We start from the raw sequence: 27516 nt of genomic DNA on the forward strand, positions 1-27516 counted from the left end.
ACATGATGTCAGCCCTGTGTGTTCACCTTTGATTCCCTTTCCCTACCATGTTTGAGCTGCAGAGGAAGACCTGGCTGACTCCAGAGGCCAAGGTGAAGCCCAGGATAAGAGTGGATCTCCTGTAACAAAATTCATTTAACTTCATGAACTGCAGTGGTGATATTTTTAGGAGTAGTTAAGAGTAACAGGAGTATAATGAAGATAGGCTTATTTAATCTTCAGAGTAGCCATGACTCAAATCTTGTGAGGCTTTCTAAATCAAGCTCAGTGGCTGAAGCTATATCTGGAAATATTCTGTGCAGCAAGCAGTGAAGTCAGCAGAGCTAAGGGCTGTAATGAGGGCTAATGAGGTCTCAACAATAGGGTAGAGGGCAGCTTTCTCCAAGGTGCTCATTTGGAGCAGAAATGCTGTGCAAATAATGTTCCTAAATATGTTTTATTTTCAGGTGTGTGGATTTCACTTGTTAGAAAAACAAACAAACAAAACAAAACCCCAAAAAATTTCAAATAGAAATGATGTTCTCTTTTTTGGGCTGAAGAAATGGTGCCTGGTGTGTGATGTTAAAGGGTGCTGAGGAACTGGAATTGGTTGTCCAGAGAAGCTGTGGCTGCCCCATCCCTGGAAATGTCCAAGGATGGAGCTCCAGGGTTCAGCCTGGTCTAGTGGAGGGTGTCCTTGCTCATGACAGGGGGTTGGAATGAGGTGGGCTTTAAGGTCCCTTCCACCTCAAATCACTCCATGATCCTGTGTGGAGGGTGCTCTGGATGTTGGATAATGCTTGTTACATGTATATCTCTAATGGGATGTTTAAAAAAGCCAGACCTCCAATACACTGAGAATTACAAATGTGAGCTGATTTTAGAGGGAAGAAAGTTTTTGCCAGAAGTATTATTATTATTGCATGTTACTGTGCTCACTATTTCGATGACTAAGGACTGCAAGTCCATTGAAACTATTTGAGATTAAAATTAGAGCTGTTGTTCTCCTGTTTCTGGATGCATGCTGAGTGCTTCAGAAGAGTAAATGCCCCATTACAGTATAACTTAGTAAAATATTAGAGCCATTTGCACTACTCTGGGATTATACACCCTATTACTGCTCTGAATTATCTGTCATTAGCCCTCATTAGAGGCAGATTTGGTTAGATGGACAATTGTCTATTGCAATTTGGTTGCAAATATGTTGTTAGGCTTTCAAATGAATATTTAAAGTGGATCATTGCACAGTTTGCTACAATTTTTTTTAATCTTGTCCTTCCTCTCCTTCCATCTTTTAAGGAGCTTCCACCCAGAATTCCAATGCAGTGGAACCTGAAAAGCAAGTTGACAGCACAGTGAAAATGGCTGGAGTTATAGCTGGTCTCCTGATGTTTGTTATTATCCTCCTGGGAGCAATGCTTACCATCAAAAGAAGGTAAGTTTCTGCTTTGCTTCCATCTTGGACCCCTGGGCTACATTGTTGTAGTTTCCAAAGGAAGAACAAATAAAGATCAAACATTCTTTATGTGTGACAGAGAGCAGCAGTTCATGCCTGTGTACACACCACTGACACTGAGAAGAAATACCAGTACTGGGAGATCCAGCAACAAAAGAGTGGTTGTTGCTACAAAGAGATAATGATAATTATCTCTAATATAATGATATTATATTAATGATAATGAATGTCAAGGGATAAGTCATGAGACAGCATGGAGAAGTACAAGGGGATAAAAGGAGAAGCCTCCTAACAGGAAAGGCTGAGAGACGTGGGATTGCTCAGTCTGGGGAAGAGAAGCTTTGGAGTGACCCAGTTGTGGCCTTCAGTGCTTGAAGGAGCCTACAAGAAAGATGGAGAGGGACAATTTACAAAGGCTTGGAGTGACAGGACAGGGACAGGGAGCAGTGGTTTCAAGCTGACAGAGATCAGGGTTATATCAGACATTGGCAAGAAATTCCTCCCTGTGAGAGGTGAGGGCCTGACACAGGCTGCCCAGAGAAGCTGTGGCTGCTTCATCCCAACCATTTTTCCAACACTTGCTTCTTCTGCTGCTTTGCCTGTCACAACTGCTATAACACAGGTTATTGCCTCACAGATAACAAAGACAAACTCCCAAGCAAAATCACTCATAACACAGAATGAGGCTGGGCACTGAAGATCCATTTGCTCCATGTGAACATTCCCAAGCTCCTGAGCTGAGCTGGCCCCTCAGACAGTGCACAGGACCTTCAGCTCAGCCTGCCTGGTCCCTCAGACAGTGCACAGGACCTTCAGCTCAGCCTGCCTGGTCCCTCAGACAGTGCACAGGACCTTCAGCTCAGCTTGCCTGGTCCCTGGAGCATCAGTGTTTGGTGAATTTGGGAGTAATATGTTATACACAGATTTTGTCCTATCTGATTTTGCCACAGGCTCTCTAAACCTGGGCAATTTTCTTTAAAGTTAACATTAGAAAGGAGGTGAGTGGGAGTATTAGAAATCTAAATCTCCCTTTTTTTCTCTAGAGCTGGAAAATCACAGTTTCCTCTGTGCTGTTCCCACAGCAGCCCCTCCCAGGGCAGACAAGCAGAATCCCTGCAGTCTGTGTCTCTGCCTGTTTGCTGCTATCTGCAAGGATACCCAGTGGAAGACACACTGAAATAAGGAATGAACCGGCTCATTGACTTTAAAATCTTCTCCCATTTAGAAGCTCTGAGTGCAGGAGGAGGTCTGGCTGTAGCACACCTCCAGCACCTCCAGAGCTGCTGATCACATCCATTGTGGGCTCCCTTGGATGGGCACCACCAGCCATGTGCAGGTGGGGCTCAGAGCTGCACATGGACAAGAGCTCCCTGGAGATGAACTTCAGCCTGTCAGGCTCATTTCATTTGTAAACTAGTGTGGGTTGGGAGCAGCTTTTATAAAAGGAGAATTTGGACCACAAATTGATTGGAACTTGTGGAGGAGCAGAGCTGAAAGCTTGAGTTCTTCTGAGAGAACAGTTTAACAACAGAGTTCTCTTTTTATTTTGCAAACAGAAGCATTTGGGGCTTAAGCTCTTGCATTCCATGTTTGCATTAGCCTCACTTTAAAACAGTTCCCTTCCCAGTGCACCAAGGCCTCAGTGTACAAATAGTGTAGCCCTGCAAGGAAACAATTCAGAAAAATAATTTAATAGCTGAACTTGAGATGTCTTCAAATAGAGCTGTAAAATATCCCAGTGACATCTGTCCCTTGTCCAGGGCATCACAGGTCAGTGGGAACAGGCACAGGATTTCCTGGATGAAGCATTTTGTTCATCAGTGCAGAGAGCAAAGGAAGAAGAGTGATTAGGAGAGAAAGGAGACCCTGGTTTGAGATAAGCACTGGCATCATCAGGAGCCTCTTTTTGTGCCTGTGAGACTCACCAGACTGGCAGCACACTGCCTGGAGCCTTTCAGACACAGAGCATGAGCAAGCAGTGCTCAGCTGCTCACAGTTTCAGCAGGACAAATTGCAAAAATTCCAGGAACTCAAACATTTCTGGGGGCTGATAGAGTTTTAGAGGGTTTAGTCAGATATTTGAAGCTAAATTAAGACAGCCAGTGCATTTATGCAGTGAAAAACTTGGGTTTGACTTTATGTTTGTTGTCTGAAAGTTTTAGTTGAAACTTGGGGTTGTCTAAACTCTACTGAAGTTTCCATATCTGTATATCTATGTCAAAATTGTGTGTACATATAAATTTCTGTTTTAAACATTACTGTCTTACAGTATTTAAAATGGAAACCATTAACAGTTTGTTTTGTTGGGTTTGGGAACCCACTAACCAGGAGTTAAGTCACAGTATCATCATTACACGTATATGATATATATAATGGAGAGAAACTTTATACAAGGAAGGATGGCTTCAAACTGAAAGAGATTAAATTTAGATTGGATATCAGGAAGAAATTCTTCACTCTGAATTCTGGGCACACAGGGTGCCCAGATCAGCTGTGGCTGTCCTTGGATCCCTGGCAGTGTCCAAGGCCAGGCTGGACAGGGCTGGGAGCAGCCTGGGACAGTGGAAGGTGTCCCCTTATGGCAGAGGGCTTGGAATAATCTTGAAGGTCCATTCCATCCCAAACCACTCTGTGATTCTGTGATAATTTAGCCTGTTAATTTAGAGGTGCTTATCAGTGCCCACATGAGGGTATGTGCCCACAAAAGGCAGAACCACATTCTTTCATTAACAGATACATATCCTGAAATATCTCATTTCTATTGCATAAAAATATTTCTAATTCTCTAAGGAGCTTGTTGTTTTTTCCTCAATATTATGTAAATACCTTTGTGTAACAAATACAGAGAGAATACAGAATCACTTTGTAAAAACAAATTAAACAAGAAAAACAAGATTTTTATTTTTCAGGAGAAAATACCCTTTGACTTTGCCCCTCCCCAAAGGATTTGATTTTGGTCAGTTCTGATTTCATCTGGTCAGTTTTAATTCTGATGTAATTGTGACTTGTATTTCCCTGGAGTGAAGAATGTGACACCTCTCAGGCTGGTGTGTTTGAGCAGACAAAGCCTCCACTGACCCCTTTAAATGTAAGACTGAATAAATAGGATCAGACAGCCTGTCATGGATGCACTGTAAATAAGTTCTTTAAACTGCTGTTGGTAGCAAAAAAGGAGATTTGGGGCTATGTAGGGTCTAGGATTATTTCCTCCTCTGAAAATTCAGCTCCTTATTCTGGATTAGGATTTAGTTGGTTACCTTAAACTAATTAAATAAAAGCCTCTAGGGCTGAACATACCCAAGCTGTAGGACAGGGTTAGGAAAAGGGACATTTGCACATTCAGTGACCAGTGTCCCCCTGTGTCCCTGCTCCAGGTGGGAGGCAGGCAGGGGTTTGGGTTGTGCTGTACATTCTAGGACCAGGTCATGTTTTTACTGAACCATAACTCTGACCAGTTCTCACAGTTAAACTTTGAAATATTCTTTAATAAATCCTTATTTCAGGCCGCATATGTTGGAAGAATTTGATCCAAAATGTCTAATTCCAAAACATAATCCTCCTTTTGTTTGTCTTCCTTTATCTTCTATCCTTATGGAGCAAACCTTTCTGAGCTTTCCTCTGCAGCCTGGAGGGATGTGCAGCTTTTTTAATGAGGGCTGAGAGTCTGATGGGATGCCAGAGTCTGTGGCCCAGACAGGAGAGCAGCAGAAAGAGCAGCAAGATGTTCAAGGGAACAGTTCCAGTCCACAGAGCTGTGTGAGCCCTGGTGCTGGCCTCTCACAGGGCTTGGTTTAATTGAATCATTTTGGGAATTCCAGAGGTTCAGCTGTGTGTGCTCTCATTTTCTACATCTTGGTCATGCTTCCCTTTGTTTAGAGGCTCAGTGGAACTGAGATTTTCACAGGGAAGCTCAGTGGCAATCCCTGCACCTTCCCTGGTGCATTGCTCTGTAGAATTGCTGCTTTCAGGAGATAATAGCATGTAGTTAAAATACATCCAGATGTGTCTTGGAATCAGTGCCATGCAAATAACTTGGCATACATCAGGAATCTGGCCAAAATGGCAGGTTTATGGCATCATCAGGAAAACCATGCCACTTCAGTTGAATCCTCATGAACTGCTCCTCACCCCGTGTGTGCACAGCACAGAGGGTGACTGTGCACAGGGTGACTGAGCTGAACCTGGTTTCCACATGTGCTTGTGGAAGTTGTGTTCAGAGCAAACAAAAGTGAACACTTGAAAGCTGCACTTATATTTCTAAGAGATTCCTAGTCACCCTGGTATCTTCAAGGATGGGATTTTAAAGCTGTGCAATAGGTTGAAGTTTGTGTTTCACTGTTTTTCCCTGTCTTGACCACTGCTGCTGCTTCTGTGGCTTCTTGAGGCTGGTGGTAAATCTCCAACACACTGGGTTAGGTCTGTTGTGAACCAGTCTTTGTCTTTTCAGAGAAGCCCCTTTCCAGCTATAAAAGGGAAAATATCACCTCTTAGACTACAACTGACTGCCAAGGCTCAGTTTGTGGTGCTGCTCAAAATGTTGTGAAATGAATTGTTGAGAAACTGTGCTAGAAAATGCTTAATCACAGTGATGCAGAAAGCTAATGCATGCCCCCAGTGCTCAGCTATAAATATGGAGTGATGCTTGAATTTTTAATGAACTATTTGCATCTTAGAGTTTGATGAAGCTTGATTTATCATTAGACAATTTGCTCATTGTCTAAATATTCCAAAATTGTGGCGTGCTTACATTGTCACTTCCCTATTTATTGTTATTTGTATTAATAGCTCTGACATCTTTCTTTCCATTTCAGAAATATCAAAGCACTTGAGAGGCAAAATTAAATCTCATTGCCCATGTTACTGACATGATAAAGTGAGGGAATTAAAGGTGAGGGGATTTATTCATGGTGGCAGAAGTGGAAACATAAGCTGTCTCCAGTTCAGTATCTATTTATTCTTCCCCAACATACAAAACAAGTGTAGACAAAATAAGATCTCAGTAAAAAACAGCACAAATACTTTGTGTATTGAAAAAGAAGCCTGGAGTTCATCTAAATCTAATTATGTGCTTTTCTCTTTTTCTCCTTTTGGATACTTTGTTCATCTGATTGGCCATCAATATTTAGAAGAAATGCATATTCCTACTCCTACTACTTGTAAGTACTTGACTGGGGATGAGATTTTTTGAGCATGTTCACTCTGTGGTAATTTTATTCTTTGTTGTATTTTTTTCTTTCCATTTACCACTCCATTTATCCTTGTCTTTCCAGCATCTTGTGTTTTATTTTCCCAGTTGCACGCTGTTGTGTTTTCCCCATTTTCCCCCTGTAGCTGTGTCTGCAAACATATGAATGTCCACAGATGTGTCAGTTACAGTTTATAGCTCTTCAAATTGGATATTCATCTTTAGATTGGATATCAGGAAAAATTTCTTCACCAAAAAGGCTGTCCAGCACCAGAACATGTGGCCCAGGAAAGTGATGGAGTCCCCACTAAGGTGTTTAAAAGTTGTGTAGATGTGACACTTGGGGACAGGGGATGGGGATGGACACAGCAGTGCTGGAGGAACAGTTGGACTTGATGATCTTGGAAATCTTTCCCAACATAAATGATTCTGTGATTCTGTAAGTGCTAATGGACAGAGTACACCTTTTTAATTGTCCATTGCTCGTAGCCAGACTTCTGGGAAATTCAGATCTGAAAGTTATTGTCAGGAATTTCTCAGCCATGGATATAAACTTTTAAAAAACCTTAAGCTTTCTGACAACCTTATCCCAGCAAACATCCCTGTTCCTGGAGCTGCCAGGTTCTGAGTGTTGGTTTAGATCATTGGATGATGAAGTGGTTCAGATATTCAGATCTAAATCACCTGTCCAGTCCTAATGACAATGCTGCATAATTAAGGCAGTTGTTAAGGCACATGAAAATGCTTCACACATCAGTACTCCCAGAGCCATCTGTTGCCTAAAGGCTGAGGGGCTGGAAAGCAATCAGGGCCAAGCTGTTTCTGCCATGATAATGGTTGTCTGAGGATCTGGGGGAGGAGAGAGCTGGATCAGTAATGTGAGGAAAAAGTCCTGGAGAAGTGAGTTGAATGCCTCTGCTGCCATCAGAGGTCTGGGAGGGATGGAGAAGGCAGCTGTTGCTGCAGACAGGAGCAGCTCTGCCCTCTCCAGCTCTCAGAAGCAGCAGGAGCCCTGTCATCATCATCATCATCATCACCATCACCATCATCATCATCCCTTTCCCAGAGCCTGCAGACTTGTCAGGGCTCTGAACCCCACTGAGGTGTCCAAAGGGCCACATGAGCCCTGACAGCCCCTCCTGCTCTCAGCTCCAGGAACTGCCTCCTTTGCCCCTTCCTGCAGCTCCTCTTTGTCTCACCTTGGTGCTTGTTTTCTGGAAGATGTTCAGCAGAATGAGAGTTAATGTGCTGCTGTTTTCAGAGCAGCTGATTTCTTTTCCATATGAGCTGCTTTATGTCCAAAGAACAGGGCAGAGGAGGATCCCTACTCTCCACTGCTTAGAGGAATTTTGTTTCTCCATGACCTGTCAGGAAGCTGTTGAAAGAGGAGCCTTTCCCACTTTCCAAGCATGTGAGGGACCTTAGGACACCATCTCGAGTCTTGACTTTGCCCAGTGATGTAATTTTAAATGCAGAGTAACTCCACCTCCTCTAGACCTCACACTGGTTCACCAAGAATGAAATTTGACCTCAAGCAGTCAGGTTAAAGAGGAGATTAACTAAATGTAAAGTAGGGGATGGTTCTAATCCAAACATGCTACAAGCTAGTTGAATTTATTGATAAACCTTTCCTCTTCTGCACATCTCATGTGTTACTGTTTGGTTTCCTTACAACCAGTAGCACCACTGCCTGAAAAATTCAGTGCCAGGCTTCCCATTATAATTCTGTCTTTTTCCAGCAGGCAGTATGTGGTCAGCATGTTCCCAGCTTCATTTTATTTTAAGATCTATGTGTTAAAGAGATAAATCAACTTCTGAGTCCTCTGTGACCCATTTTGCAGCATTGCTTTAAGCAATCAGCTGAGCATTGCTCTGCCAGAGCAAGCACAGGGGTCCTTAAGGGGTCTGTTTGCTGTGGGTCAAGTTGCTAGACCCTTTTTCCCCTGGGAGCAGTGCAGTGACTCAGGAAAAGTGAAGAACAAACCCTCTGGAGGGTTACCCAAGCCTGGGGTTGCAATGAGCTTCAGCAGAGGCAGGAGGAAGGGCTTTAGTACAGTTTAATGAGGCAGATGTCCACCATGCAGCACATCACACCAGGGAAAAGCAGAGGTGCCATCAGGCAAGCTGAGTGTTCATGGGAGCCAGTTTGCAGAAATCACAGAGCTTTTCCTCCTCACTACCACACCCACAATTTTCTGCAAAGAGCTCATTCTTAGCTCTGTGCTGGTGCTGTCCCAGGGACAGCTCTGCAAGATGGAGCATCCTGATACTGAAGGCAGCACATCAGCAGCCAGCTCAGCATAAACATTCCCAGCACCAGGATCTGCTGCCAGATCTTTGGTTCATATTTGGTCTGTTCCCTGTGCTGGGAAAACCAAGCCCTGCTTTGGTTTTTTTCCCCTTGAACAACAATCAAGGTAAAAGGGATGTTTCAGTAGTGAAGGAAGAAAGCATACAGTGAAGTTCTACTGAGTTTCATGTTTTAAGTTTCACATGGAATGGGGTTGCAGCTGAAGATCTGAAATTGCTAAGGACTGTGCAATTCTTAGCTAAACTTGATTCAAATTGCTCTGGACTCTTATGAGCAAAGAGGTTGGATTTAAATTTGTTTGAAATGTTGTTGAAACAACAGCAGCAATATGGTTATATACAGATTTTTATTTTTAATAGAATTGCTTTCTATGCTATTGTCTTGCATGAATTATTTAGTCCTGAAGCAAAATTCACTTGAATGAGTTACCAGTGTTGAAAAGCAGGTTCCCAAATAGATCTGCTGACAGATCTTTAAATGTGACCATATGGACTGTATCAATTCATGTTTGGTTTCAGTTTCTGGACTTCAAAGCTGTGTTTCTTACAGCAATTCTTGTTTGCTTTCAGATAATTCCTCCAACCCTTTGTCATCTCCTATGCAGGCATTTCTCCTTGTTAGGGACCATAATCTCCTTTCCTAACTCTTCCAGACAGTTCTGAATGCTAGTTGTATTAAGGTCACAGAGACATTTTTCAGGAGTACCTGGTCTTTACAGAGACAGGCCACAACATTTTGGTAATCTCTAGACTGGAGTTCTGCCCTCAGCCAGTCTTGTTGCAGTGCAGGACTGGAAAATCTGATTCTGGGAGATGGTTGAGTACCTGCAGCTCTGACTGGTGAAACCAGCCCAGAATATTCATTTAAAAGGATGAAAGAGAAGGTCATAGAGACTTTTAACATGCTTTTAGTGGAAATACAACCCAGGAGGGTTTGATTCCTAACTTGTAACTCATTGTGCATGTTGTGTACTTCAGTTTACCCATCAGCAAAGGCTAATTGCTAATTGCTTATGGGTTGAGATCCTGTGAGGAGGAAATGGAATTTGGAGTTCTTGTCCTGGTGCACTCCTTGCATCCCTGTGCCCAGGGTGATGCCTGAACCTTTTCAGGGGAGTTACTCTGTATTTACACCAGCACAAATGGTGTCTGAGGTTGGGGCAGATTTGCTGCTGCCTCTCTGCACCTCAGTTTAAGTGTAAGATACCAACCCAGATGTTGGTTTTGTTCCCAGCTGAAACTGTAAAACACAGCCAGCCATTCATCCAGTTTACAGGAGGCTTTGCATTTAGTGACAGACACCTCTTTTGCAGCAATATTTTCAACTGCAGCAATCCATATCATGATTTTATTATTTGCTCACCAGGAAAATAAATGGAAATGTTTTCTGTGTGTGGGTTGTTTGTTTTGGTTTGTTTCTTTCTCCTGGGGGCTGGGTAATGGCTGCAGAATGAAATTTAATCAAGAGCAATATGAGACCAGGGAAGAATTTTTGGAAATACAGAGATTCATGTATGTGTTACAAGCACTCAGATTAATGTTATTTATAAGAAAAGGGCACTCAATGGCCAAGATGTTTTCCTTTTCCCCTGAAATGGCCACAGCTCCAGGGACATGATTGCAGTGTAGGAAGCCCCTTCAACTCCAACTGGAATTTCACACCAATTTTAATTGTTGAGTGGTTTCAGCTGGGAGTTTCTTTTCAAGGGAGAGATTGCAAAGGTTATTAAGCTAAATGTATACTTAGATTTTTTGAAATAACAGAGTTTATGCTGAATTTATTGCCACCATCTATGGGACATTTGAAAATAAAAACATCCCTTTATTTTATTTATAAGCATACCTCTGTATAACCACATTCACACATAAATATCTCCATGTATTTCCATGGATGGTGGGATCTGCCTGCACAAGTCAGTTTGCTTAATCAGGATTTTAAGAAGAAACATTCTCACTAAGTGCTTTTCTCATCAGATGATGGAAAAACATGATCGTTAATCAGTGGCTTTGCCTGTCTAATGAAAGAAAAATTTTTAAAAAATGTATAAAAATGCAGAAAGCAGATGAGGTGTTATTTAGAACGTGTCTATATGGTGATTGCAAGCCTCAACCTTGCAGAGGGAAGGGTTTGTGGCTGTCTGTACCAGCAGAGACTTACACTGGATGGCTCCTGTGTGCACTTAGCTTGTCTAAATTTTCTCTAGTTGTAAAACTAAAACAAGCAGTGATTAATTTGATCAAGTGAGTAAATCATACTCTCGAGAGCCTGTGCTTGTATTCACACAGTGCAAAAACACTCAGGGCATCTTTTGCCTTATCCATACTTTCTCCTGTGCTGTGAAGTTTGCTCTGTGACATTGGCCTTTGCTCTTCACCACACCTTTACTGCAGCAGCCTCCCTCTGCTCCTGCCCAGCCTGGCTCCATCAGAGCAGCTGTTAAAGGCACAGCTGAAGCTGTCACTGCTGGGGTGGGGATTTGCCCTTGCAGTGGCTCTGGCAAAGCTGCCCAGGTGCTCAGGCTGCTGGCAGTGCAGGAGACAGGTGAGGAGCTCACATTTCACCTGGACCATGGAGCAGCTCCCTCCAGTGTGTGACAGAAGGCTGCCCTGCTCTGAGCTCCCTTTCCTCTGTTCACACCCTCTGGGGACCAGGATTTTCCAGCCTGCCTGTTGGAACCTTGACCCCTGGACAGCTCTGTCAGCTCCTGCCTGCCCCACTGGCTTGAGAGGCTGGCAGCTCCTGCACAGAGCTCTCTCAGTGTAAAATGAGCAGCCTTCCCCAGAGCTTCCATTCCCCAGCCCCTGCAGGCAGCAAGAACACCTCCCCTCTGGTGTCTTTTCATATCTGAAGACCTATCAGCCCTATTTGATTTCCTTTTCTCTAGATCAAAGGTTCACATTTCCTTTGGCCTTTCCTTGTAGATCATGTTTCCCAGCTTTACCTGTCGTGTCCTCCTTTGTGTGTGTAGCACAGGTCTGATGTGAAGAGCAGTGTTGCAGCAGAGCCCTCTCCAATCCTCAGTCAGAGCAACAGCACACCCAGATTGTATTGCCATGCCCTTAAACCAGCATGAAACCATTCTTCCCAAATGGATTTGTCATCTACTACAGGTTTGGGGCATGGAGATCCTTTCCAACAGATCTGCTGTTTGACCAGTGCTCCCTGGTATTTTCATGGCTCATCATAGCCTGTCTTAAATTGGAGCATACTCCATCACAAATAACATGTGTACTCCTAGGCATTTGCTATGCACAATTCTCTAAATGGATTTTTTTAAATTTTTTTTTTCTCAAATTGCTTATTGAAAATGAGGGTAATATGCAATTTGTGTCTGTAGGAGGAAATGTCACGTTTAACTTACATGATCTATACCTAATGTCTAAATTACCTGTGCATGCAAATCTGCACCACAGTGTGCATAATCCATCCTGGAGAAACATCTAAAATTAAATCTGTCAACGTACATGCACGAGAGTTCTCCAGGAGTGGCAGTTTTACAGATTTAATGGTCATGCATGTAGAATTGATAGAAAAAGTTAGAGAAGAGTTTTAAGCTGTCATCCAACCCTCCACAAAACAGGGATCTGATCCTGCAGATACTTGTAAGAGAAAATATTGCTGGAGCTTCCTGATTAATGCCTGTAGCAGTAAATGGTTTGTGCTTGATACCAAGTTTGCATTCCTTGACTGTTTAAGTGGAACTCCCACAATTTTAATATAGTGCTTCAGATTTTATGTCTAGTCTCTGATATGAGTAGAAGTTCCAAAAAATAACTGAATCAAATCTCCATCATTTTCCCCCCCAAATCCACACTCAGTTGTGTTCACTGCCAATGGCTTTTCTCCTTGCTTTAGTGGGGTCAACTGCCTGATTATACAGCTGCTTCCATTTTTTCACTCAACTTTGAGCATCTTTCTGTCTCATTCCTCCTCTGTGTGTGTGGTGCTTGCAAACATCCCTTCATTTCCAAACCCTCTCAAACTGAGAAGAGCAACCCAGTGCACTCCATCCATGGACTGCTGCTTTCTTCTTGCCACATTTCCCTTACCCTTGAATGCTAACCAGCATTAAGATCACTTTATTCACACCCTGGCATCCTGTGTTGATTGTACCAAACTCTTCTTCCCAGTATCTGCCTGGTCCTTTCTTTCCTCCCCTTTTCTGCATTCTGCATGAGTGGGGAAGTGTGGGCTCAGCCGTGCTGGGGCACACAGCCAGCCCGTGACTGACACTGCTGCTCCCACAGCAGCTTTGCTGGGGTGTTGCAGTGGCTCTGTGCAGGGCAGTGGGGACAGTGGGAGCTGTGTCAGTGACTCACAGAGATCTCTTGGAGCCCTATTTTTGGGAACGGCATTTCTAGAGAAACGCTTTTCCAATTTCTAAAGGCGTTTTGACGTGCTGGGGAATAAACCTCTACCTAGCTGTGGGTTTTAAGTCACATCCCTAACATTCTGGAAAGTGCAAGTCATTTGATTTTATAATCTTTTCTATGAATTATAATGATGGTAAGGACCAAATAGGCTTAGTCCTGTGCTGCCACTCTCTCCAGACACGGAACGGCAGCAAAAGGCACGTTCAGAAACCAAGAGCCCCTTGATGTGTCTGGCAAGCTTAGCTCTGAAATCCTCAAAAGAGATCTGTCTTCCTTTTCCCTCTAAATTTAGATGAAGAATTTATACATTCTTGGAACAGAGAGGGAGAAAGGTGGAAACTGCTAAGACGCTGTTGAATAAAATTGTAGCGTTTTCAGATGCAGACCCGGGTTGTGTGTGCGAGGTAGATTGAGAACTTTAAACTCATGTCACCTTTTCTTTTTAGGCATTCAAGCCAATGTTTTAGGGGCCTCTCTGTCTTCTACAGGACCAGGTAGAACTCCTTTGCATAGGGCTTTTGTAAGCAGGCCTTTGGGGACTGAGGGGCTCGGGTTTGGGGTTATTTTTTTCCTGCCTAGGACATGCAGAAATGTTGGTGCTCATTCACACAAAGACAAAACAAGTTTGCTAATTCCAGCTCTTTGTAGCCTGTTGGTATTTCTGAAAAGATACCAGGCAATGGGGACTTACAGATAATTATTGCCACAAATAATTTAACTTGCATTGAATGAGGAAGTCATCCCTTTTGACTCAGCATTTTCAACCATCAGGAGTGGTTGTCTGTAGGGGCTCACCCCAGCAGTCCAGAGTGCTTGTTATGAAGGACTTCTGCATTTTGGATTAGTGTTTCCCACTGAGTGATTCTAATTCATGTTGCCAAAGAATTCCCACAGGCACATATGATTAGGATTAAAAGAACCACACAGTAGGGTTAACACTCTTCAAGATTATTGCAGTTACCTCAGGAACCACAGCACAAAAAATAGGGGCTCCCATGTGTGCAGCTCACAGCTCCTAAATCTGGCTGTGCCAACGCTGCTGAACACTGGAAGCAAAGCTTTTAGCATCACTCAACACCAGCTTTTTGCTTCATCACTCAAGGACTGCTCTCCTCTTTGCATCTTCATCTGCACAAGTGGATAAACCCTGGGGGTTTGGGAGGTCTGAGTAAGTCCCCTGGGGTGATGGATCCAATTTGAACAGCTCTGGGCTTGGATTGGAACCATTAATTGAAAATGGCTGAATCCCAACTGGTTGAGCAGATGAGACAGATGTGTTTGTTCGAAAGTTTGCAGCAAACATCTGAGTTTTCTCCATAAATCTGTGCTCTCCTGATCTGGATTATCTTCCTGTAAAAGAAGCTTTCCCCACAGATATAGGCAAAGGATTTAGCTCTCTTTGACCCTTCTTTGCAACAAGTGGAGGTGGCCAAGCTGCCCATGTCTTGAAGGCTGGGGCTCAGCTGTGTGCTTGAACTTGCCTGTAAATGCCACTCTGACATGTTCTGTGCATAAATAGAGCCTGTTAGACTGTGTTGGAAGGAGTACCTTTTTTTTAAGAATCTAATTAAGTTTAAAAGATGGGTAGTACCTACCATAAACATGTTGTTTTAGAGAAGAAAAACCTCTTTGCAAAATGATTCAGTTGTTAGGATTTTTCTTTTTTTCTTCTTTGAGTTGGAGAAAAGAAAGAAAACTAAAGCTCCTTCTTACAGTAATCTGTTTTTCTCCCTTTTATTTTGTTTTATTTTCTTATCTAGGGAAGTTGTGTAAGCAAAATTCTTTGCTGGTGCTAAGGATTTGTGTGATATTTTTTCAAGGTGTGGATTGTAGAATGTCACACATTCATTTTTAAAGGGTTTTGCTCTCTGATACGAATGAAGCACAGGGCAGTCAAATGTCAGTGGAAGCTTAGCTCACTTTTCCTGCTTCTCTCCATTTTATTATTCTCTGTGTTTGCAAAAGAGGAGCCTCTCACGTTCTCAGCTTTGTTAGTGTTTTCAGGCAGCCTTGCTGCTTTTGACAAAGTTTTGCTGTCTCCTCAAAACAAGAAAAGACCCTTTTTTTCCCAAAACAGGGTCATATTTGGACAGTGCTAAAACAACTTCAACCTTCAAGATGTCCCACCCTCCCCTGGCTGTGGATCCCATAGCAGCTGGGGTGTGTATCAGCATCCAGGAGGCTGCTGCCCCCACTGCCCTGCCTGGGGACAGGACAGAGCTCTGCTCCAGCTCTCAGGTGGCACAGAGCCAGGTCTCACTCTCCCTCAAAGAGCATCCCACAGGATGGATGCAGATGTGCTGGTCCACTGGAGTGAGCAGTGCTCCCATCCCCAGCCCTCTGCTCCTCCTGGAGCATACAGCACCTGCTCTGGGGGCTGCAACTATTGCACCCTCTGCAAGGCACCAGCTCCAGGCTGTGCCTCTTCCACCCTCTGCAAGGCACCAGCTCCAGGCTGTGCCTATTGCACCCTGTCCATGACACCAGCTCCAGATTGTGCCTATTGCACCCTGTCCATGGCACCAGCTGCAGGCTGTGCCTATTGCACCCTGTCCATGGCACCAGCTGCAGGCTGTGCCTATTGCACCCTGTCCATGGCACCAGCTGCAGGCTGTGCCTATTGCACCCTGTCCATGCACCAGCTGCAGAACTGTGCCTATTGCACCCTGTCCATGGCACCAGCTCCAGGCTGTGCCTATTGCACCCTGTCCATGCACCAGCTCCAGGGGCTGTGCCTATTGCACCCTGTCCATGGCACCAGCTGCAGGCTGTGCCTATTGCACCCTGTCCATGGCACCAGCTCCAGGCTGTGCCTATTGCACCCTGTCCATGGCACCAGCTCCAGAACTGTGCCTATTGCACCCTCTGCAAGGCACCAGCTCCAGGCTGTGCCTATTGCACCCTGTCCATGCACCAGCTCCAGGGGCTGTGCCTATTGCACCCTGTCCATGCACCAGCTCCAGGGGCTGTGCCTATTGCACCCTGTCCATGCACCAGCTGCAGGCTGTGCCTATTGCACCCTGTCCATGGAACCAGCTCCAGGGGCTGTGCCTATTGCACCCTCTGCAAGGCACCAGCTGCAGAACTGTGCCTATTGCACCCTCTGCAAGGCACCAGCTGCAGGCTGTGCCTATTGCACCCCATCCATGGCACCAGCTCCAGGCTGTGCCTATTGCACCCTCTGCAAGGCACCAGCTCCAGGGGCTGTGCCTATTGCACCCTGTCCATGGCACCAGCTCCAGGGGCTGTGCCTATTGCACCCTGTCCATGGCACCAGCTCCAGAACTGTGCCTATTGCACCCTGTCCATGGCACCAGCTGCAGAACTGTGCCTATTGCACCCTGTCCATGGCACCAGCTCCAGGGGCTGTGCCTATTGCACCCTGTCCATGGCACCAGCTGCAGAACTGTGCCTATTGCACCCTCTGCAAGGCTGAGGTAGCACTCCCACTGCTGGGGTGATGCAGGTTTGTGCCAGATGAGTGACTGGGAGGGAGAGCTCCAGGCTGGTATCACGATATTTATCGTGCTCCACAAGTGACAGTAAAAATCTGTGGGGTTTCCTGGCATGCAGTTTATCACATGCCTTGCATGTCTGACCAGTGGGGTAATTTTGTTAAAATATTTTGCCATTGCTTTGCTTTTAACGAGGGCAAACTGACCTTGCTTTCTCCCCTCTCCAAACCATCCCAAAGGAAGCTAGCCAAGAAGCAGAAGGAGACTCAGACCAGCACGCAGAGGGAGATGGGTCCTGTGGCTACTTCTGACAAGACCTCCACCAAACTCAGTGCTGTTCACAATGAAGAAGCTTTTTCTTCCAGCTGCCAAGATGTTAATGGATTCAGTAAGTTTAACTTGCTTGCAATGGATATGACCCCCCTGGAGAGCTCTGGGTTCTTAAAAGGACCTATTCCTTTGGGCACAGGGATGAGGGGTTAGGAGTGGCAGTGATAGAGATCATTCCATAGAAATCTGGAATGACTCTGGTACTGCCCCTGCTTTAACTGGCAGACAGGTGGAGAGCATTCCTCTGGGTTCAGATCTACTGAGAATAATTTATAATGTCTGTTCTAATAACTGCATCAGAATAAGAGGCACGGGTTTATTTGTTGTTTAGAAATACTTTTCCTTTGTGAGTAGAAGAGTCAAATCACTTAGCTGACTTGTCAGAGGAAATAGCATTTTCTGTATGAAACTGTTGTGAAAGAAAGCCTGGTCTCCTGGCTAGAGAACTGGAATGGAAAGACAGCATTTCTTCCTTTGTCTGTGTCCTTGGTTTTTTCTTCACACTGGTTCAGTAAAACTGGTCTTAGTTAACATTTGTAAACCACTCAGACCTTTGTTGCTAAAAGAGTTTTGTGGGTCAAGCAGCACCAAGTCCTACTTCAGCCTCACTAGATCCAGGTTGAGTGCATGGTGGATTGCATGGTGGATTTGTAAACGTTTTTTGTATTAAATAAATTTAAACTTAGACACTATGGGCATGTCACTCCTTCTTTTGACCCTCAGCATGTTAGTTTGGACAAGGCACAGCTCTGAAACTCAAGTGTATACTAAAACTCCTGTCTTTATTAAGCATCTTTAGTGAAGGGTTTTTTCCCATGATTTCTAAAATAGAAGTGCTCATGATACAAAATGTGATTTATCCTTGAAACCTCCCCTTGTAATCTGAAATTGAGTGGGACAAGTTGAGTGAATTCTTCCTTTCCCTCTCTCTGCAGGTCATGTCAAATTCCATCTGCATGTGCTGCTACTGCCACTTTGTGTAACACACCTGTGAGATGGATAAATAGGTGTTTGGGACAGCCAAGGCTGGCAGGGAACACTTTTCTCTGATATTAAATTGACCTAATTTTCTCAGGTGCTGAGTAGCTTTATCCTAAGGAGGCAGCAAGAGTTCTGTGGGGTTTATATATTTGAAAGCCAGGAGGGCAGCAGACAGTGTTGTATCAGCTATCCCCAAAAAGCAAAGGCAGCTTGGCTGGAGAATGTGTTTATCAAGTGTTAATCAAGTGTTTAACACTTCCCTCAGAATCTGGGATTCTGAAAGTTTGGGGATTTTTTTTTTCCAGTCAGAAAATTAGAAAAGACACAAGCTTGAAATGTGACCTCATATTCCCACCCTCCATGTTATTTTGACAGACTAATTAAAACAGTTGAGTCATTTGCTTGAAATGGCAATTATAGAGAATATGAAGTATCAGTTTTTGTAAAGAAACATCACTCCAGGTTTTCAATTTCTTGAATCAGTTAGACCTTTACTTGTCTGACATCTCTTCAGATTTTATCACTGCCTCCCCCTATAACCTGAGTCAGTCATTGGCAGGGTTTTTTTTCCCCCTCTTTATGAGAAAGAATTATCAATAAACCTTCATGATTTCTCCAAATTTTTTACCGCCAAGTCCAGGATGCTGAGGTGTTGGAGGTAAGTTCTGTGCAGCAGTGTGCACATGCTGATACAGGAATTTTATGGGTAAAATAATTCCTTGAAAAGAAAAATAAAATAAATTGCCTTAATAGAGTTTAATACTTGTGTTTTCTACACAGGCCTACTTTGGAATAACATAATAGGATTATTTCTTAACCTTCCTGCTAACTAATAGAGTTTTACAGGGTTTATCCACCAGAGCTGTTGAAATCAAATGTCTTAAACAGCAGTCAGATTCCTTCTTAAATTGTTTTTTTGCCTGCCAACAGTAAATAGCATTTACAGCACCTCATGGCAGTCACCCTCTCCCCCCTGCCCCTCAGCTGTGGGAGCCTGAGCTGGCTGCATCAGGGATGTGCAAATGCCCCTCTCCTTTTGGAAGAAAAGCCCACCAAGGGAAGCAAAGTGTTTTCAGTGCCAGGATCACAAAAGCAATCCAACAGGACAGGACAATGAGCTGAGGAGGATCCCTCAGTTACTGAATGACCTGCAGGCAGCTTTACCTGCAGAACACAATGTCCTTGCAGGGCTTGTGTCCTTGCCTCCAGTTTTTACTTTCTGTCACAATAATTTTGATAACTTTTCAGGCAGAACAAATTCAGTGAGTGCCTACAGAAGCTTTTCTTTCCCCATGCTCTCTTCAGCACCTCTCCACAGGTCTGTTCCTGGGTGAGTCCTGTCCATCCTCCTGCTGTAGCTTACCCTGGCTCCCTGCCCTATCACCACACAGCACTATTTATTAAAACCAGTTAGATTTAAAAATCCCACTTTCAAGGGTGCTGCCTGATGCTCTGCACAGTGAGGGAGATAGAAAATGAACAGCTGCCCTCTTTATCAGCCCCTTGTTTTCTGTTGAGGCATCAGGACCTCAGGTCTTGCTGAAAGGAGGAAGAGAACTGGGCATTTATCTTTCCTGGCCTGAAGCAAAGCCACTCATCCCTCTTTCCATTCTGCAGCATTAGTTGTTATCTTGGCAGGATTCTCACTGGTACACACAGGTGTTGAAATTAAAGAGATTTTTTGGCCTTGGCCTCTGCCAGTCCACAGAATGAGAGAAGGTGTTTGCTGAAACACAGATTGGTCTGTGGCTATTCCAGCTCGTCTGCTTTTACTCAGGGATTATGAACAATCACAGTGGTTCATTTTCTCAAAGATCTTGAGGTTTTTTATGATAACAGTATATCCTAACTGCATTGGAGGCAGTGGCTGAGCAGTTCCCTGGAGTGCAGGAGTGTTGGGAAGCAGCACAGTCATGTGTAGACATTGGCTCAGGGCAGGGATTTTATGAAACAAGATGGGAAATGGGAAACAAAGTGCACCTAAATTTGCCCCCCAGTGTCTGTACTGACCAGATGGGTGCTCAGGGGGTTGTCACCTCTCAGGAATCACAGGCAGTTTGGCAGTGATGGGATCAGTGAGTGGATCAGCTCAGCAGGGATGCACTGATGATGTGCTCTGCACAAGGAGCTGCTCTGGTGGCTCTGCAGGGTCAGGTGCCATGGACCAGCCTTGTCCAGGAGAATTCCCTGCCCTCAGCAGAGCCATCCTGACACCCTTGCAGGGGTTCTGGCAGGAGCTGTTTGTTTCTGAGGATTTAACCCACTTCAATGCAGCCAGTTTTGCTGGAGACTGATTTATTAAGGTGTGTTTTACCTGTGTGACATCTCCATTTGGGGGGAGACAGCCCTCCAGAGACCCTTCAGATGGAGGAATGGCTTTTTAATGCTTCAAGCAGAGAATTTTGGGAGTGGGGGAACTGAGTTTTGCAGTAGGAACCACTACCATAAGTTACCAAATCAGTGTGATTTCACTTATGAGAACAAGGAGCTGAGAGGGAGATGTAGGAAGTGGCACTCAGGGTTTAAAGGATACATCCAAAAATTCACATTTTCCCCAATCCTCCATGATTTTGTGATCAGTGAGATGCAAAGGTCTTCACAAAAGACAAACACAGCAAGATGTAGTTCTTACTCCTGCCCCATAGATCATTTTCACTCTTAATTAGGTGACCTGCTAAATGCAGTCTAAGGACTTGTAGGGTCATGGACATGAGGTGTTTCCTTAAGCAAAAAAATTCTTAAAATAATTTGAAAATAAAAGACAAAAACGCATTTTATCACAGGCATAAAAGGAAAATATACTCAATTCCCTTCTACTGGCTTCCATGGGATTTTTGTGGGGTTTTCTAGTATAGGAAATATTAAAAAAAACTGAAGAATAATTTTCAGAATAGGAAGAAGCCTTCACCACTCTGCATGACTGAAGGGATCTGTGTGGCCTCACGTGCCACTCCAGGGAGCACAAAGAGAATTTTTAATGAAGTCTTAATCTCTACCCTGATGTGAAATCCTCTCTGGACATGTTTCCTTTGATTACAGACCCCAGTGCCTGTAAGAAATTCTAGTTAGAAAGCAGCTCTGTGTATACATCTCATTATACAACCTGACTGATTTCAGGAATAAGTTCTCCAAAGTTTTAAGAAACTTCTCTTTTGTGTTTGTGGGGTTTGGGGGATTTTTGTTTTGGCTTAGTTTTTTGGTTTGGTTTTTCCTTTGTTTTGGTTTTGGGTTGGGTTTTTTCTCAGTTTTGATTGTGTTTGTTTGGGTTTTTTCCCCTCCTTTTTAATCTGAATCTAGAAGTCACATCCTTGTGTCACAAACGCAGTTCATGTCATAAACCTCAGTTGGTGACATTTTTAATCAAACTCCCTGTCATGAGGTGTTTGCCTGGTAATTAATCCTCAGCAGCTCTGGAAAGGCAGCATGGCCCTATGAGTTCTTTATACTCATGGCCCTATGAGTTCTTTATACTCCCTAATTCCAGAAAACCTTGAGTGCTGCCCCAAGCCCTGAGGGTTGCCTTTCCCTGTGACACTGGGCAAACCAATTGCTCTTTTTAGATCTTATTTTATGTTATCTGAAAGGTGGCCAGGTGCTAAGTGTGGTGAGAGAAGGTTTGATTTGGGCTGACAAACTGCAGAGGAGTGTAAGAGTCCCCAAAGCAGAGGAACTGTGTGACTTAAGGCAGAACTCCAGCAGACCAAACCATGAGGAATTTGATTGTTTTAATGTGTTTCCAGTCATGTAGGTTTAAAAATACAGTGTGAGAATGCAGACTGAGAGTGAGTTCATGAACTAGATGATTATAAACTGCTCAGGAGGTAATTCTGACTTTATGGAACTCCCTAGACCCAACTTCTTTGGGTTTTCCCCACAGAATAACTTGAAATTTTAAAGCAGTGTTTGTTCCATAGATACAAAAAATTGCTTCTGAAATTACTTTGATGTACACTGAGTTTTATCTACTTCTGTTGGGCTATGGAATAGTTTTTCCTGTGTTATCTGTTGTCATCTTTCTGATGTACTGAGATTTGTATTAGCTTGTTTCCCAACATTCTGAGGAGGAGATAAATAAATGCCTGTAACTCTGGGAGTGAATGCAGAGTGATAACAAAAGAATATGCCTTCAAAAATGATGGATTACCATAAGAATGTGCATGTTTGCTGTTGTAGGTATAAACCAGCCTCATAAATTTACTATCAAGACAAGAATCTACCACGAAGATGTTGAGCCCTTCCTCCTTTCAAAAAAAAAAAAAAAAAAAAAAAAAAGATTTGATTAATATGGAAATACTTTATTTTATTAATATGGAAATTTGTGGATTCTTGTCCAGAAAAATCTAATTCTGTAATGGAAGAAGGCAAAGATGAAAGATTCTTGTCCTGTTGGAAGAACCCAGCTCACAGGGGAGGGGGCTTTAGGATTTCCTATGAACAGTCCTGGGTTGAAAAAGAAGTCCCTTGTAATCTTGTAATGTTTTAACAAAAAAATTGCTACCCCACCTGTGTATTCTTGTGGTACATTGTGTTTGAGTAGGTTTATTTTACTGTCAATACTGATTCTCTGTAGTTTGTATTTTGGGGGTCATTTTAGATGAATTTCCTCTTAGAGACAAAGCCCTAAGTTTGCTCCTTTGGTTAAAAAAAAAGAACATTTGGAGTATAAACCTATGAATGTAGCTCTGTGTGTATCCTGTTTAGGAACACATTGATTTACAGTAACTATAATCCTATATTTGGGGTCTGGAGTGCTTATATTAAAGAAAATCCATCATGATGACAATGTAATAAATGTAATATGCATGTTGAAATGAAAAATATAATTCATTTTGATAAGCTTTATATATCCCATATTACTGTGTTCTTTGAGGAACATTCTCCCTGTTCTTTCTCTCTCTTAATATATGTCTAAAGTCTTTTCCTTATGTCTTTCCTACCTAGCATCACCCTCTCCTTGTTCATTTTCTGTCCAAAGCAAAACCCTTCAGAGCAAATCTATGTTGAATTCCTACTACTCAGGTACTAGTGCCAGACTTTTCTTTCATTCCTAAATTTTCTTTGCTTTTGTACATTACCCAATATAACCTAATATAGACTGAGGCTTCTGAGTGTGAGACACAGCTAACCTTGTTTTCATTTTCTGTAACTTTTCTTTTCCTGTTGATCCTCTGGTGATTCCCATTGATCCCTGTCGTGTGGGTGAACGGAATTCCATCTCAAAGTTTCATCAGACACTGTCCCATCGACCACACTGCTAGGTAAGAGGAGAGGTATGGTGTGCTGGAGAGCAAACACACTCCCTGTGTCATAAAAACAGCACTGTGAAGTGTTTGGCTTCCAAAATCAAAATTAATCCTGTGCTTGCATGTTAATCAGAATACTTTTGTTTCATTCATGTGTTGTTATTGCTCTTAATTGCTTTCAAAGGAAAGAAAAAATTTAAAAATTAAGGTTTTGAAATGTTTTCAAGTATATGATGTTTCTGTTCATCTGTGGATGATGGTGGAGATGCAGGGAAAGGTGCAGCTTGCATTTTTCCCTGGATCTTCACCAGTATCCACATTCATCAGTGAGATTTGGGGCTCTGGGCCCTGTTCCCCCACACTGCCTTGCCTTAGGAGGTTGTGCCTGTGCAGCTGGCACAGAACCACTGAATAGTTGGGGTTGGAAGGGATCTTTAAAGGCTCTCTAGGCCAATCCCCTGCCATGGGCAGGAACACTTTCCTACAGACCAGATTGCTCAGAGCCCCTCCAACCTGACCTGGAACGTTTCCAGGCATGGGGCACCTTCCTCCCCTCTGGGCAACCTGTGCCAGTGCCTCACCACCCTGTTTATATAAACTTTCTTCTTTGTATCTAGTCTGAATTACCCTTTTTCCATTTAAAACCAACCCTTTGTGCTGTGTGTGAGGCTCAGCTGTTCCTGCCTCAAAGGTTGCAAATTTAACTGAGGATTTACATGTCTGCAGTTTAGGGTAAAGTTGTAAGTATAAAGGTTGTTTGGAGAAATTCCTGGCTGGGTTTTGGGAAGTGGCTCCACCTGATTTTGTGTATGCTGGGAGTTAAATGCTGAATCTTTCAGGCAGTCAGGTATGGGTTTGAGAGGATAACAGGCAGGCAGGTCCTGAGAGACACAGGCTGTTCTGTGGCTGTTAAAGATATCAGAAATAAATTCTCCCCTGTAAGTGTGGGGAGACCCTGGCACAGGGTGCCCAGAGCAGCTTTGGCTCCCCTGGATCCCTGGCAGTGTCCAAGGCCAGGTTGGACAGGGCTTGGAACACCCTGGGACAGTGGAAATGTCCCTGCCCATGGCACTGGATGGGCTTTGAGTTCCCTTCTCACCCAAACTACTCTGATTCTCTGATTTATGAATTCCTCCACTATGGAGCAGAAGGATGATGTGAGGATGATCAGAATCTAACCAGGGTTTACCATTTTGGATTATCTACAATAAATGTTCCTTCCAGACACAGTAATGTACCATGACTGCTTCAATCATCACTCAGAACATGTGCAGGGCCACAGTTAGACCAGCAAGAAATGACATCCAGTGGCTGTTCCTGGTTTACAGCCTGGCACAGGGGCTTGGAGGGGCTGCCCCAGCACACACATCATCTGCTGCCTGCCAGAATGCTGATGGCAAGGAATGGGACCTCTGAAAGGGGTGGGGAGGCAAAGGTGTCCATTCCCAGAAGGTTTGTTCTCATTCCCCAGAGACTCAGTGCCACCAAGAGAAAAGCCTAAAGGCAGGTTTCTCTTGTGGCTGTTCTTTAGAAGCAAGGCCTGACCTGCAGTTTGAGGGAAGATATCAAACTGTCTGGTGTTTGGAATCTGGGAAAACCTGGCCATTCTTTGGGGAGCTGTGTTCCCCCCTCTGCTCTGATGGGTTAAGGTGTGAACTGCACTCTTGGTACTCTGAAGCTCAAGGAGCAATGAACAGGTTCCCTCTGTGCTTCTCCTGGTAAAGCAAAGGCCTCCAAAACCCCTAAATTCTACAGATGAAAAAGATGAAATAGGAATCTAACCAGCTTTATGCTTATATATTCAAAACTATTTCAAATTTCTACTATTTCACTATTTCTTCTAAGCACCGTGTCTGAATAAGGATTGATATTCCTGTTTTACACATGGGAAGTAAAGTATAGAGCACTTTTAGGAGATGAATTAAACAGAGTGTCTCTGTCCCAGTTCCACCTGAATTTAACAGCCTGTGAAACAGCCCCTGACATTAGAGAAATTTTTATCTTGTGACTTGCAGACAAATGAAAACCTTGGCATTCTCAGACAAATCCATCAGATGTTGGATGTTGCTGTATGAGCAAAATAAGTTTAATTTTTGATGTTTATTAATATTAATTCCCAGGGAAAAAAAAACATGTCTTGAAAAGGGATTAGTCATTCCACTACCAATATCTGTACCTGCAATTCAGTATTGTTTGTTTCCATCTATTATGCTTTCTGCTAATAAATGTTCTATATTTGCAGTATTGCATGGCTCCCTAGGCTTGGCTGTGACATGTCAGATACAGGAGATTTGGGATTTACCTCTATCCCAATTCCTGATTAACAATTTTTCATTAATGCATGTCTTACTGAAGTCATCTTCTCTTCCAGTTGTGGATAACCTTGGATTTTAAATGTTTTGCTCCAACATCCTCACTAGAGAAGGGAATATCTAACACTAAAAAATAAATGAGGTAGATTTCCACTTGAAGATGAGGTAGCACAATTTTAGGGATTATTTTTGGGCAAAGGATTTATGTCCAGTAGCTCTTGAAGATGTTCAGATGTCACCAGGGCAGTCTCTGCAGGGGAACCAGCATGTCCTTCCCTTGATCCCTTGGCATCTCCTGGCAGCAGGAAAGGACATTTAGCCTTGTTCTTATTCCAGCTGCTCATGAGGATGCTGACAACAGCCACTGCCCTCCTGAGAGGGATTTTAGTGCCTTGCAGATGGGCAGAACAAGCAGAGAGAGCTCTCTGACACAAAGTCTCAGACAAAAAACTGGCTGTGCTTAGAAAGACATAGAAATTTTCCATGGATTTTAGACTTTTGTAGCTTTTTTGCCCACCCCTAGTCAGTTTGCTGTGTGTACATCCCCAACCTGGTTTGAATAACTCAAAGATTTTAAGAGGCCAGTGTTGCTGCTTTAGCAACATCACTTTTTAAATTGTGGGATGAGTAATTTTTATGTAAGGGATGCTCAAAAATTCCATGGCTTGACCTGCTCAGTTGCATCAGAAGACTCCAGGCCAAGTCAGCCTCTAATAAGGAGCTGTGGGAGAGTTTTCCCAGCACTTTGCTGTGCTTAGGTTGGTCAGGAGCAGAGTGAGCACCAAAGGTTCAGACCTTGGCAGGCTGAATTTCTACTGCATTTCTTCCTTCCTGCAGAACTGGAGAACTCTCTCTTCCATTCTTTAGTGGCTTGTAGTTTCATGTGCTGCTTTGAAGTCTGCAGTTATTTTTTAGATGTGACTGAATTTCTCTGGAATGGGGGGTTCATCTGGCAGCCTCTTTTCACCAAGGAGGTAAAGATTTGATTTGGTGAGATCCACACATCCAAAAAGCTTCACAGTTACATTTGTACCAAATAATCCCAAATCATTGCCCACCTCACCAAAGCATCTTTGCATCTTTAACAGGATTTTCTGCTATGCTGCCTGATGAAGAAAATGTATGTAATAGTTTTTATAAGATCAGAATAGTCTTATGTAAGAATATTCTTATAATATTAGAATATTCTAATATTCTTATTAGAATACTCTTACAGGATTAGAATACTCTTATGCTTGGTGCTAACCAAGTAATTCTTACAAAGTTCTAGAATCTAGAAAAAAATTACTTACTTAAAAAAAAATAGGAACGTGTGGCTTCTTCATGCAGTTGAAATGAAAGGTGCACCCTCTGTGCTCTGTCAAGCCTGCTGTCTGAAGGCTTTGTTCAGGAATGTGCCCTTTCAGAGCTCAGTTGATATCATTAGATAAATGATGTTTTGCCTTTGGTTTGCCATACCACTGTTGGTATTGTAGATAGAATATTAGTGCTGGGTATTCATCATGTAATAAAGCCTTGACACACACAAAAAAAAAGCAAATGATTTTTCATATCCCTGATGTAAGGGGACGAGGTATTAGCCATGCTCTAGTCACCCCCAGAAGATGTCAAAGAATGATGGCCTTTGCTCTAGTGTGGAGAGACTGGCTCTGTGTGTAATTAAATCTACCACAAACACCACTCAAAACATAATTTATTTTGTGCAAAGGGTGTCACATCGCATCTTATCACTTGCCAAGGCTAAGAGAATAAAAAATATAAGCAGATATGATAGCCCTGTCATTTCAGCCACAGGAGAATTTGTGGACATTAAAGCAAAACTTTGAGAGAAGCTTCTCCACATGTAGATGATCACACATCAATGCAGCTTTGCCTTTAGTTGTGAGAGGCA

At 43.3% G+C, this 27516-nt stretch overlaps 1 protein-coding gene across 6 annotated transcripts in view; it reads left to right on the plus strand.

Annotated features, from left to right (window-relative positions):
- The window catches only part of PTPRT (protein tyrosine phosphatase receptor type T), a 438156-nt gene that overhangs the window by 360307 nt on the left and 50333 nt on the right, over positions 1-27516 (plus strand). The window contains exons 14-19 of one of the 6 annotated variants that reach the window (XM_079321668.1): positions 1279-1414; positions 6562-6591; positions 13751-13798; positions 16999-17147; positions 23012-23089; positions 23293-23328. In XM_079321668.1, coding sequence (XP_079177794.1) covers positions 1279-1414; positions 6562-6591; positions 13751-13798; positions 16999-17147; positions 23012-23089; positions 23293-23328 — 477 coding nt within the window. The remainder of the gene's footprint in view (positions 1-1278; positions 1415-6561; positions 6592-13750; positions 13799-16998; positions 17148-23011; positions 23090-23292; positions 23329-27516) is intronic. The other 5 variants (XM_079321670.1, XM_079321669.1, XM_079321671.1 and 2 more) reach the window with 5 other exon arrangements.

Source organism: Erithacus rubecula (genome assembly GCF_903797595.1).
Source record: "Erithacus rubecula genome assembly, chromosome: 18".
Classification (NCBI taxonomy): Eukaryota; Metazoa; Chordata; class Aves; order Passeriformes; family Muscicapidae; genus Erithacus; species Erithacus rubecula.